Here is a 14,031-nt window from a genome sequence, read left to right on the forward strand (position 1 = left end):
TTGCATAGACATAAGTGGATAGAACATGGTGTTCAAGTCAAGTTGAGAGCACAGAGAAGAAGAGAATAGTACCTTGACACGTATGCCATTAGGAAGCAAGGATATGTGGTCATGGTGCTAATAGAAGGAAAGTGCTGGGGTTAGATAAGAGAGAAAAGGTGTAAAATAATGCAGTATAATTGCTAGGCAGCTGGAAGAGCCTACATTGCTCTGTTAGGCTGGTGGTCATAACTTTGCAGTGAGACTAGTCAGGTAAATGGCACTCTGCTCATGACGTTGGCAGACCACCGCATTGGTCTTAGGTCACCTCTGGGGATTGGTTTCCATTGGATTGCCTGATCTGCCATCTGGAAGGCCAGGCTTGTCATATTGTTTAAAATTCAGATTCAGGATGTGCTGTGCCACTTCTTGGAAGGCAAGGCTATCAGCTCTTCACACAGTTAGTAATTGTTTACTATCCCTCGTCCTTAATGGGCATTTGAAGAGGTACGTTTTTATTTTTTTTTTATTTATTTGTTTTTAAGATCTGTGTTTTTATTTTTCCACTTTTTTTTTTTTTTTGCTTTTAAAGAAGTTTTTACTTTTAATTCAAGCTAACATACTGAAGACGTATGTTTTTAAAGCAGAGGCTTGCTTATAGGGTGTTGTCATTGCTGCTATTTAACTGGATTCCTTTCCTTGCCTTTAAGTGGAAGGTAAAGGCTTCCAGTTATGGCAGGTCTTTTTTTTTTTTAATTTCTTTTTTTTTTTAAGATTTTAAAAAATTTATTTATGAGCGAGAGAGTGAGCAAATGGGGGGAGGCACAGGGTGAGGAACAAGCAGACTCTGCAGGTGCAGAGCCTGATGAGGGGCTCGATCTCGTGACCCTGAGATCATGACCTGAGCTGAAACCAAGAGTCTGATGCTCAACCAACTGAGCCACTCTGATGGCCCGTTTTTTTTTTGAATTTCAGCAAAGTTTATACTTAAAAAAAAAACAACAAAAACCATCCCTATCTATGTGCAGGATTGTTTCATCTCTTTTCTAATCACCCAGGTATCAAAATATGAAAGTAGATATATCAGTTACATACATTTTCAATGTAGGAAGGTGAAGCCCCTCTCAGAGTGGAGGGAGTTCACTGCTTACAGAAGTTTTTGGAGAAGCTGGAGGAGTCACATCGGGGAGCTGTCCCTGGAGCTTTGAGTTCAAGGGCATAGCACCGTATACCTGCTTCAGCGGTTAGCAGAGTACAGCCACCACCATTGCCACCATATCTGCCTCTCAGGTCCAGGAAGCTGTTGCCTAGAAACGAGGACAGTGAAGCTGGGTGCTGGAATGGCTTCTAAAACACGCACATCTCCACGACTGATTTTCAGCAACAGGAAGGTCTCCTCTGCTCCTGCTTTCCATGCCTTACCAAGTGCATCTGTTCGGTGCAAATGGTGGAACTGAACCTCTATCCAGAACCGCCTTTACAAGGGAGGCTGGGGAGCACAGCTTTAGCTCTCCATCCTGTTCACCTAGAAGGAGGACGGAATGGAGGTTAAAGGCTAATAAACCCGGCAATTGCACTACTGGGTATTTACCCCAAAGATAGAGATTCAGCGAAAAGAAGGGCCATAAGTACCCCAATGTTCATAGCAGTGCCTACAATTGCCAAACTGTGGAAAGAGCCAAGATGCCCTTCAACAGACGAATGGATAAAGAAGATATGGCCCAAATATACAATGGAGTATTATGCCTCCATCAGAAAGGATGAATACCCAACTTTTATATCAGCATGGACGGGACTGGAGGGACTATGCTGAGTGAAATAGGTCAAGCAGAGAAAGTCAATTATCATATAGTTTTCACTTATTTGTGAAACATAAGGAATAGCATGGAGGACATTAGAAGAAGGATAAAATGAAAGGGGAGAAATCGGAGTGGGAGACAAACCGTGAGAGACTATGGACTCCAGGAAATAAATGGAGGGTTTTAGAAGGGAGAGGGGTTGGGGGTAGGATGAGCATGGTGATGGATTGCATGGAGCACTGGGTGTTATATGCAAATGATGAATCAAGGAACCTACATCAGAAACTAATGATATACTATATGGTGACTAACATACACAATTTAAAAAAAAAAAAAAAGACCTAATATATACAATACCCACCAAACTAGTTTTGGTTGAAATCCTTGAACAGCAAACACCACTTAGTTAACATTTCTATAAAACAAATATAAATTTTATCTTCAAGCAGTGGGTGTTTTGTTTCAGGGGCCATTTAGAAAAAGTTAAGGATTTCCCACTGATGTTTATGTAGTGGAATTTGACTTCAGCAAACCAAAGAGTCTCACTTACATGAATGAGTCTGTATTTGATTCTGTGGATGTGCTAGTTCAGAAAAGGTTGTAGAGGCTCACGCCAGTGGGTTAATTGTAATAAGGAGAAAGCAAAAGTTGCTTTGGTAACTACTCTTCTTGAACCTTTAAGAAATTTGGATCTCTATGCATTGGATCTATATTCATGTTCATATTTTAGTATCTCCATGTAGCCTTTGTCCTTCTCAGAGGATTCTTTCACATTTCCTTCTGGGAGTCTGAGGAGTGGTTACAGTAGAGTTCTGCCAAATCTTTGCTATAGATTTTTTCCCCTGTCTCCTGTCAAAACTTATTTTAATGAAAGAGAGACTCCTTTCCCTGAGTTAGGATCTAGAATCAAATCTAAATGGTAAAGGATCACAGCTAATTTTTTGATTATTCATTGAAGTGCTACATTCTAACAGTAGAAAGTTGTTTCTATTATAAGTTGGTAAAGAGAGTTATATGACAATGATTTGGTACTTACTGTCTTCCAGTATTTGAAGCTTAGCTCAGAATTTTCCTTCAATTTTTTTTTTTTAATCTATTATTTGAAAGACAGAAATCACAAGCAGGCAGAGAGGCAGGCAGAGAGAGAGGGGGAGGGAGGCTCCCCGCTGAGCAGAGAGCCCGATGCGGGGCTGGATCCCAGGACCCTGAGATCATGACCTGAGCTGAAGGCAGAGGCTTTAACCCACTGAGCCACCCAGTCGCCCCCAATTTTTAAGATTGTCTGAAGGGGGGACTTATGGATGGCTTGTTTGGTTTAGCACCTGCCTTTGGCTCGAGTCATGATTCCAGGGTCCTGGAATCCAACCCCGCATTGGGCTCCCTGCTCAGCGGGGAGCCTGCTTCTCCCTTTGCCTCTGCCTGCTGTTCCCCCTGCTTGTGCTCCCTCTCTAACAAATAAATAAATACAATCTTTTAAAAAAAATAGTCTGAAAGGTACATTGCTTTTTGAGGGCTAGTACAATCCATGTTATTATTTGGTCTACAGTCTGGAGGCCCTGGGAGACATATATATCATGTATTTATTAAGGTATTAAAAACTCATGGGGCACCTGGGTGGCTCAGTGGGTTAAAGCCTCTGCCTTCGGCTCAGGTCATGTTCCCAGGGTCTTGGGATCGAGCCCCGCATTGGGCTCTCTGCTCCTTGGGGAGCCTGCTTCCCCCCCTCTCTCTCTTTGCCTGCCTCTGCCTACTTGTGATCTCTGTCATCATATAAATAAATAAAATCTTTAAAAAAAAAACTCAGTGGGCTTCTTTAACAAAATAGACATTTTACAATGACTGGATTGTATTATTTTCCCACTTTTTTTTTTTTTCATAGTGAAACGATCATGTTCCTTCATGAAATATTTCACCAAGGATTGAAGGCAAGGATAGCAAACTGGCCTACTCTAATTTTAGGTAAGTTCATGCTTTAAAGATAGAAGATTTTCTCTTAATATGGCAACAATTAAAGTAAAATTGCTTCAACATCATTCAGCCTACGCTGTCTGAATTTCCCTGTTGACCTGTGAGCTTCCTTGGGTACCAGGTTTCAGTGCCCCTCCAGCCCTTTTCCCTGGCCTGTCATGGCGCCTGTGGGGTTCGCGTGGTGCCTGGCTCCCCAGGGGTACTCTACCAGATCGGTCATTCATGCGTCTGAACTGGAGACCCTGTGCCTGTGCACATGTGACCCTGGGGCTGGGAGCCGCTCTCAGCCAGTCTGTGGAGTGAACAGTCCCTTCTCATCCCTTCAATAATTTACCGAGCACAAAGAGAAACTGCCTTGTTCACTTTTCTTTTCCAGCCGATTTGTTCGATATTTTGCTCCCCATGTTGAACATTTATCAAGAATTTGTGCGTAACCACCAGTACAGCCTCCAAGTGCTTGCCAACTGCAAACAAAACAGAGATTTTGACAAACTCTTAAAACAGTATGAAGCCAACCCTGCCTGTGAGGGGAGGATGCTGGAAACATTCCTGACCTATCCAATGTTTCAGGTACGTCATCTGGGACGCACTGTGTAAGTCACTGATGGCAGTCTGGTTGGTGCTGATACCTCGGGTGACCACAGCAAGGTGTGCAGGGGTGCCCTGTGGGGAATTAGGGCCCAAGTACATCATCTGTCATCTTGAGCATGACACTGAGATAAACAAATACAGGCCACACATTTTCTGTCTGTGTAGTACAGGGAGGAAAGGCAGGCTTTTTTTTTTTTTTTTTTAAACCAGGCATTTTGGAAGCAATTAAATCAGGAAGGGTTTTTTTGCAAAGTGGCACAATTTTCTCTTTACAGAAAGATTCCACACAGACTTCTTCCATGGAGGCTCCTCCTCCAGCATGTTTAAAAATATTACTGGGTTTACAGAAATAGGACGCTCAGCAAAACTTTCAGTATCTGCTGGTTGCGTGAAAGACGCCTGAGGGGTGGAGGGCTGCCCGGAGAGGCTTTGTTTTCCTGCCCAGCCTCTCCGCCCTGTTCAAGTGGCTGTCGAAGCTGGTCTGGAGCTGGTCTGGAGCTCTGTGGAGCTACAGGAGGACGTGCCGGGTCACGGGCTGTGGACACACAGCATCTGGAGCACTGACTGGACTGGGGCGTACTTGGCCCCTAGTTGGGTTGCCGTCCTGAGGCTGGAGCTCGTCGCACCCCCGAGGGCTTAGGCACACTTGTGTTCTTGCCTGTATCTAGGGCTTTCCCGCTAAGAGGCCTTGAGTGAGGACCGTAGAGGCCAAAATGTGGATTGAAGCTCCTGCTCCTTTGAAAAGTGTCGATTCTGTTCTTTTGGGCAGGCATTGAGTGTTCTCATTGTGGAATTTATGGGGCTTCTGGCCAGGTCCCCAGGCTGTCATGTGGTAAACCGATTCTCTCAATCATGTGTCAGGGCTTCTGCGGACAGCTTCTCCCCCCAGAACAGGCATCGCTGACCCTGGCTGATCGTCTTGGAGCCTTAGGAAGAAATGTTGTTCTGGTTCATGGTTGATGGTCCTAGAGTTTGTCTATCCTACTTGAAATCTTGGCAGTCACCACAGAGGTTTAGTAAGATTTTTAAAAACTAAAAGGATGCATCTGAAACAACTTAAATAGAGTGAAACTGTATAATGTTATTGTGTTCTTTCATGGGACGGATTTGTTTGAACTCTTTGCCCTTCTGAGGAAATATTTTGCAAGAAAAACTTCAACACAAAAAAAAGTTGTTTTTTTTTTAACCTTATACAAATTGTAATTTAAGCTTTTACTTATAGTGATACAAACTTATTTGGTACAATGTTCTGAGATTCTGTTTGAGTTGTTGGCAGTTACCTTTATGATTAAAATACCCCAAATTGTATTTTTTTGGCAACTTCATCTCAGGTGAATATTCAAAGGGAGAGTTGTGAAAGTCACATGGAACATTCAGGGAGGTACCTGGCTCCCTTTCTGACAGCCCATTTATGTCTTCCCAAACCCTATTTAATTTCCTCTCGGTGTCATTCTCTCAGTGTTCTACAATGCCGCAACTGCACTTGCACGTTAGGAGAGGTGACCAAACACAGTAGACTGTAGGTCCTTGGAAAGCCCTTCAGATCCTCTTACAAAGGTTGAGATACTCTCCTACCACACGCCCTCCTTTGCCCTGGAGTATAAGCCCCGTGAGAATAGCTTGGTTTTCATTGATGCCAAGGAATTCCCATAATGCAGGAAAGGACCATTGGACTGAGAATCTTTAGGAGACTTGGATGGTACACTTTTTAGTTGTACCATTGGTACAACTCTCAATGGTACACTCTTTAGTTGTACCATTGAGGAAAATAAATGAACCAATCTAAATCTTGTTTTCTTACTCTTAAAATTGAGGCACCTGAGCTCTAGTCATTTCCCATCTGACTCTGTGATCCCAGGGGGACTATATCGGTTCTGGAAGTTTGGGTAACTATGTGGCACTGCAAGGAGCCTGGTGTTTGTCCAAGAACCCTTACCCCAACACTGCGGTGGCCTCAAACCCTAGAATTTAGCTGAAGGGTCCCATGTTGAGATTCTCTGGCTTCTTCCAGACCAAAGGCACTGGTTGTGAGAGCCATTGTTCTTGGAGAAACCTCAAACTTGAATTTAGCTAAGTTTGTCCAGTCTGCAAGAAATGTACAAATTGAAAGAACACGGAATTGTGCTGTTTATTTATTTGCTTCCCTATAACTATTTTGAACAGAGCAAGAGGGAAAACCATCAGAATTTGCTCCTAAAAGCCTCATTCTCCTTGGATGTCTCTTCTCTGTCTTGTTGACTTGGTGTCTCCTTCCTGCCTTCTCCCTCCGTAGGAGTGACCCTATGGGACACTTGGGGGAAAATTGCCCTTTCTAGAAGCTTGAAGGTTTTCTGTCACTAGATTCAATCTGTCCTTCTTGTTCCTTTTGAGTTCTTTCACAAATGAGTCATGGAAGCGTTGGCTCCCTCAGAGGGTCTAACTCCTCTAAAGGGAGCCAGGTACCTCCCTGAATGTTCCATGTGACTTTCACAACTCTCCCTTTGAATATTCACCTGAGATGAAGTTGCTACTTCCCTCTGCTTTCCTGTGCCATGGTACGTCGCCACCTCCACCTTGCTCTAGTGGAGGCCAGAGGCGGAGGCACTATGGTTCTTTTGGTATAAGGCAGCCGTGGAGGGGCCTGACCCACCAAGGGCCCTCTGGCCAGACTTCTTGAGTCTAGACATGGTGGCAGAGATTGGTGTGGGCACAGGGGAGAGCCAATTGGCAGCTTTAGCCTATGTATATATAGAAGAGAAAAGTGTGGGGCACCTGGGTGACTCAGTCATTAAGCATCTGCCTTTGGCTCAGGTCATGATCCCAGAGTCCTGGGATCGAGCCCTGCATCTGGCTCCCTGCTCCTGCGGGAAACCTGCTCGTCCCTCTCCCACTCCCTGTGCTTGTGTTCCCTCTCTTGTAGTCTCTTTCTCTCTCTGCCAAATAAATACATAAAATCTTAAAAAATTAAAAAAAAAAAAACCAAGAAGAGAAAAGTGTGATTTCTGGCCTCTCTGTCAAGTCCATTGCTACTGTTAATGTCCTATGTTGAGCTATAGAAGCATGGAGGAATTGTAGAATTTGGATGATAGTTCAGTTTGTTCTCAATTGAACTATCAGACCAATAAGTCCAAGTGTTGCCAAGAAAAAAATTTGTTATGGAAGATAATGTAGTCACTAATATAATTTTTAATTAGCAAAGACAGTGGCTTAATGGGTACTGTTTAAATTGGCTTCAGCCGCTCATGAGCCCATTGGGAAGCCAATCACGCAGTCTGCCCCCAATGAGGACAGTACTGTGAGATGTTCTCCAGAAAGTAGCCACTTGCAGCTCTGGCCACCTAGTCCCTGTCATTGGAGAGCAAGCTAATTAATGTCTACAGAGTGACAAGTATTGTTCCATAACTGAAAGGAGAATCAAGATTCGTCTGGAGTGCACTTACTGTGATTCTTGGTTTCTGGTGGGGAACGGATTTCTAATCGGCTCTTGAATATACACATGAGCTCTGTGGAGAGTCGTCCACTTCTCTGCAGAACATTCTTGCCCAGCTTTTTAGCAGCTTTAGGCTTGTTTGTTCCTCCACCAGAAAGGAGAAAGGGCCAGTCGCTGAATTTCAAATCCATCTACTTGAATCTTAGCCAAGGAGCTCTCTAAAATAGATTTAATTAATGGGGGAAGATCATGAAGCTATTGACTAAACTTAGTTTTGTGGGTTTTCAGTGCCTGCATTATAAGTGTCAGGCTCTCCCACTCCTGCCTTCTTTGTTATGAAAAATGTAGTGCATTAGCTGTTGATTGCCTGGATTTTCTTGGAGGACTGCTGACTTAGAAGCAAACTGGTATCCATCATGGCGTTGTGCAGAAGAGATGTGTGAAAGTCTACATATCCCAGGGGCCTTTACCAGGGAAGGTTTTATGGAATGGAGAGACAGAAAGGGTCCTCCCCATGCTGTACAGGGGGAGGGATCTCCCTCTTCTACGGAGTCCATCTGTGCTTCCAAAACCTTGATGTGATGACATCTCCTAGGACGCAGTCCCAGAGTATCAGGGCAGACCCATGACTGTGCTGATGGCACTGCCCTTTGTGCTCATGCATAAATATGGGCCTTCAGCAGACGATACTGAGTAACCCAGCGAAGGCCACCACCTGCACGAGAGCAAAAGCAGACCTGTGGACTGAGCTGCCAACACCTCGGGACAGGATGGAAGGCGCTAGCCACGGCACCCTGGGAGGCTGTGTTACTTCCTTCATTCTCAGAAGTCCTTTTGAGGGCCCACCCAGTGAGACACCAGGCCCCACAGAAGAGACCCGATGGGCTTGTGCACCAGTGAGAGCCATGATGATGGCTGGCTCTGGCATTGACTGTGAGACTACCTTGGGCAAGTTACCAGACACAAAGCTTCACAATTTGTTGCCACCTTTTTTCTATAAAATGGGGAAATAACCCTTACGTTGCTGTGAAGGTTTGGGCTGCCCCCTCCAACCTCGAGCTCCAATCTGACCCATAGTGGGCAGTGTTACAGTACCTGTGTTCAAGCATGTTATTTTTTATTCTTTTTAAGATTGATTTTAGGGGCGCCTGGGTGGCTCAGTGGGTTAGGCCGCTGCCTTCGGCTCAGGTCATGATCTTGGGGTCCTGGGATCGAGTCCCGCATCGGGCTCTCTGTTTCCTCCTCTCTCTCTCTGCCTACTTGTGATTTCTGTCTGTCAAATGAACAAATAAAATCTTAAAAAATATATATTATTTATTTATTTATTTATTTATTTATTTGACAGAGAGAGGGTCACAAATAGGCAGAGCAGCAGGCAGAGAGTGAGGAAGTAGCAGGTTCCCTGCCGAGCAGAGAACCTGATTCGGGGCTTGATCTAGGGACCCTGAGATCATGACCTGAGTCGAAGGCAGAGGCTTAACCCACTGAGCCACCCAGGTGCCCCAAGCATGTTGTTATTAAAATTAATTCCACTGCCCCAGTTTTCTAAGAAATTTTAGTTTGTAAGCCAGTAGGAAATGAATATGTAGGATCACTATGAGTTGTGTTACACCTCTATGAGTTCTGTTAAAACCTTCATTGGGCTGGTGGAGTTTCTGCTTTTGACAGAATTCAGATAGTTTATCTAGAAACAAAAGTATAAGTAAATAATGTAATTAAACCATATTTTTACTGCTAGAAGGATGAGTTAAGGTAAAGTAGGATGAGAATGTGATAAAGGTGAATATATCTTCTCTCAAGTTTTTATTCTTCAAGAGAACATTGCAGTAGGATTGTGAAATTAAAAACAAAAATTGTGAGGTTGCCTGGATGGTTCGATCATTTAAGCATCTGACTTTGGTTTAGGTTATGATCTTAGGGTCTTGGGACTGAGCCCCATGTGGGGCTCCCTGCTCAGCTGGGAGTCTGCTTGTCCCTCTCTCTCTCTCTGTCTGTCCCTCCTCTCACTCACGCTCTCTCTCTCTCTCCGGTAAAAAAAAATCATGAATAAATGTATCTAAAATAAAGCTTACATGACTTGATAATCAGTGCATGTTTCCCTATGAACCAATTTTCAAATCTTATGATTAAGAGATATATGATTATATTAAAAAAAACTAAAGAAACAAGTGTTTCTCTGGAACATAATGTTTTGTCACTCTAGTGTTCTTGATGAATGTGTGTGTGTGTGTGTGTGTGTGTGAAGCTTGAAGCATAGTTCGTTTCAAAACTGTAGAAGTAGAGATGCGCTTCTCAGACATGTTGACGGCCCAGGAGAGAACGTCCCAGGGCTGCTCATCCTGACCTCTTGCTCATGCTGGCCCTTATTTGCGTTTAGATCCCTAGGTATATCATCACACTTCATGAACTCCTCGCTCATACACCCCACGAGCACGTGGAAAGGAAAAGTCTGGAGTTTGCTAAATCGAAACTAGAGGAACTGTCCAGGTATGTGGAGAATGTATGATAAAGGCTTGTTTCAAGAAAGCAGCACACTAGTCTCTGTGGAAATCTACTATATATATATATGTGTGTGTGTGTATATATATATATACAAATATATATATTTGTATATATATATATGTCTAGGGAACAAGAAGCAAGACACAGTCCAGCTTCTCAGATTCGCCTGAATGTGAAACGCTAGCCCTTCAGATGGTGCTGAATCAGTATACACATTAATTTTAACCAAGAATAAAATACACCTTTGAAAATGTTTTTATAGCATGTGGGTTTATGTAATTGAGATTATAGGTGCATTTGGATTTAAGTTTGAAAATGTTAACATTTCTCTTTGTATAATAGGAAAATGATTTTTAGTTGTGTCTTTGTGTTCATATTTGGCAAGAAGCTAGAGAATGTGTATTTTGGATTTTTTATGACTTTTCACTGTTTCAGTGAATTATTTACATCTGTGTTCCTTTAGCTTATATGGAATAAATAGTATAGAGTTCTCTAATTTGTTCCACCTCTAAGAAATGGCATTATAATTTCAGTGAAGGAAGGTGTTCATAAAATAATGGGTTGATTTCCTGTTGCATTTATAAGCAGCATCCCCAGGGTGCTCATTGGTTGCTGGCCCACTTGTCATTTAGAACCGTAACGTACATTGGCTTTGGTCTGGGTCGTGACCGCTTGAAGCTTAGAGGTCTGCTCTCCCCACAGCCCCAGTCACACTGATCCAAGTTCAACACTGAGCTTCCCAGGTAGCACTCTTTGCGTACCGGCTCAGGCTATAGATCTCTCTCCCTGTGGTCTGTCCGTGCTGTGTCTTGACAGGATAATGCACGATGAAGTGAGCGACACTGAAAACATAAGGAAGAACCTTGCCATAGAAAGAATGATCGTAGAGGGCTGTGATATTTTGCTGGACACCAGCCAGACTTTCATCCGCCAAGGTAAGTCCTCATTCGGTGGGCCCGTGGTCTTGGCGATATCTCTGACTGTCACATTATCACCGGCAGATCCCGGAAGGCATTTTGGAGCAGGTTTAACGTAGCTGTGCGATTGATGCTGTCCATGCAGGACAGCCCCATGGCCTTGACCGAGGCTGTGGTTGAGGCCCACCTTTGTGCTGTTTCTTTTCAGGGGCCATGAAAAACAGCAACACAATAATAGTAAAGCACGAGTGGGACAGTAAATTACATTCTGACTGGACTCTCCTCCTCAGTGGACCAGACATTCTCTACAGCTCCAAGGAGGACAGCTCGGTCTGGCCGATGAGAGTGGCAGTGCCGGGTGGCGACGATATGCAGGCCAAGGCCCAAGAGAAACTTGCGTTACTCAAAGCCCTCTCACATAGCAGTGGGGACAAGGTCCGAAGTGAACACAGCTGTCTCTTGTTCCCCTTCTTCATCAGCACTTCTGGATCAGCCCCACATGATATGATTTGATCCCCTTGGCAACTCTAGTTGAACAGGGAAATGTCTCTTGACCCCTGTCAGGCTTGGGTGACGATGAATGTGTCTTGTCTGTGGGATGGGTGCTTTGCCAGCATCACTTAGTATACGAAGCTTCTGAAATGTTGACACAGTAGAGAAGCAGCAGCCTCACAGCGCATCTCCCTTCATGGCCCGGAACCTCATCCTAAGTCCCTTTTCATTGCTCAGGTGTTCAGAGGGAAGGGAGCATGCCCCATGGTGTTGGTTTGTGACGATACGTTGAGCACATTCATAACTTTGAACTTGGTGGCGTATACCTTTAGAACTAGGATTAACCTTTAATGTGGTTTCTGTTCCTAATGTGCCATTATCGCTTGAAGATATTTGCATTTCCGTTGCCTACAAAATGTGCTGCTTAGCATTTTTTTTTTTACCTCATCAAACAAGACATTGTTTGAGCTGCAAACATACATTTTTTTGCACAAAATACTTGAAAAAATGTAACGCGTGCTGTTCTGTTTTCCATGATTTATTTACAGAGAGAGAAATGACATATATGTTAATGTTTGGAAGTATATTTTAGGAAATGATAACTTTTCTCATTTGTGACTTTTGATAGTGATTTTTCTTTAAAGCTAATGCTAAAAAACATGAGGCCTTCCTAACCCCCTCGGTTCCTCCGCACAGAGTGTGCTCACACATGGCTTCCTGCCTTCCTGGCCCTTGCCTGGCTCCGTGCCTTCCCGTGCACTGTCCCCAGCTTGGGGACAGGGACTGCCCTTATCCATCCCTTCTGTGCCTATCAAAGTTTGGCTTGTCCTTCCAGGCTCAGGTCAGACTCCTCTAGGGAGCCTTTTACAATTTTCTTCTTATCTTACTCTCCCCTTCCCTCCGGTTAGAACGAATTTAACTTCCTCCTGGTTTTGAGGCCCCTCCCTCCTCATGCATGGGTTTCATCCTCTTGTTTATTACAGGTACACGTTGGCACGCTTGTCACTCCTAGCCATTGTAACTCTGGAGGGCTGTGTTTATGAATTCTCTCCTGCCTTATATGCTGCTTTCCATTATACATACCTGAAAGATGGGCACCGGAGTAAATTGAATTGCTTGCTGAGTTGCAGTTTTGGTTGTTAGATGTCTTGTTTTGTATTTTTCTTGTATTTGGAATTCATGAAAAAAATACTGACTAGAGCTTTATAATATGTGAGAATGCAAACAAATGTTTCTGTAACTATTATTTTATTTCTGAAAGGCCTTTTGATTGAAAAGTAGTATTATGCATAAATATTTATTTCTACAAACTTAGACTGCTCTTGTCTAAGTTTGAAAAAAGACATCTCTAATGAAAAATGCTGGAAGGCCGAGTATATTGAATAAGTCATTTTTTTTTCAATGCACCTGGAGGAAAAGCACTCATGAGCTGCCTCTCCCTTTGATTCCTGTCCAGATGTTATTGGTTGCTTGTTTGTGCCCCATGTTTAAAGCACTTCTGTCAGCTATTAAGATATCTAATGTTATTATTGTATTGATGTTGATATAATGATTTGTCTTTATAGTATTTTCCTGTATTTGCCTGGTTAGTGTGTTTAGGAATTATTCAATAAAGTTGGTTTTAAAAAACCAAACCTGAATGTGAAAGTAGAAAGGAATCCAATTATACATAACTTGGGAAGTGTACATTGTTTTGCTTTGGTTGTTCCTGTTATCACTTCTCCTAAATATCCTTAACAGACTTTAAGAAACCCAGTGAGGTGGGTTTCTTATCCTTTTAAACTTTGAAGGATTCTATTTTTTTTTTTTTTTAAAGGGACAACAACTTAGCTCTAATTGTCCACTGGTATTTGTGTTATATACTTTTAGGGATGGTATGAGGTACGTTTCAGTGTGTGTGTGTGTGTGTGTGTGTGTGTGTATGTGTGTGGGGGTGTGTGCACAAATATATGTATAGTTTCGATCTTAAATGAATTCTTGTTCTGAGGACTAGAAAAAAGAGGCCATCGAGGTCATCCAAAAGGTCTCCTAGGGATAGGGGCATCAGCTAATCTCAACTGTCAATCTGTGGGAATTTACTGATTGAAATAACAGAATCTCTGTTGTAAATTGTTTCTAATTATTAAACAGTTGATGAGCAGGATGGAAAAGACTATATAGTATTGTGGTCAGATAATGTCATTTATTTTCTAAAATCTACTCAAAGTTTGTTGAACTAAAGTGTGAGAGTCCAAAGCAGTAATGGGGAGGCAGCATAACCATGTCACTGGAGGTCAAATCCTGCCTCCTCTACTTCCTTGCTGTAGGCTGGGCAATTCACTTAACCTTCCTTTGCCTCAGTTTGCTCTCCTTACATTGGAGTTAATAGTACCTA

At 43.1% G+C, this 14,031-nt stretch overlaps 1 protein-coding gene across 1 annotated transcript in view; it reads left to right on the forward strand.

Annotated features, from left to right (window-relative positions):
* RASGRF2 (Ras protein specific guanine nucleotide releasing factor 2) overlaps window positions 1-14,031 on the forward strand; it is a 251,066-nt gene that overhangs the window by 108,640 nt on the left and 128,395 nt on the right. The window contains exons 6-9 of the mRNA XM_059418164.1: window positions 3,658-3,737; window positions 4,123-4,316; window positions 10,124-10,233; window positions 11,065-11,183. Of these exons, the coding sequence (XP_059274147.1) occupies window positions 3,658-3,737; window positions 4,123-4,316; window positions 10,124-10,233; window positions 11,065-11,183 (503 nt within the window). The remainder of the gene's footprint in view (window positions 1-3,657; window positions 3,738-4,122; window positions 4,317-10,123; window positions 10,234-11,064; window positions 11,184-14,031) is intronic.

This window comes from Mustela nigripes, chromosome 12 (genome assembly GCF_022355385.1).
Source record: "Mustela nigripes isolate SB6536 chromosome 12, MUSNIG.SB6536, whole genome shotgun sequence".
Lineage (NCBI taxonomy): Eukaryota > Metazoa > Chordata > Mammalia > Carnivora > Mustelidae > Mustela > Mustela nigripes.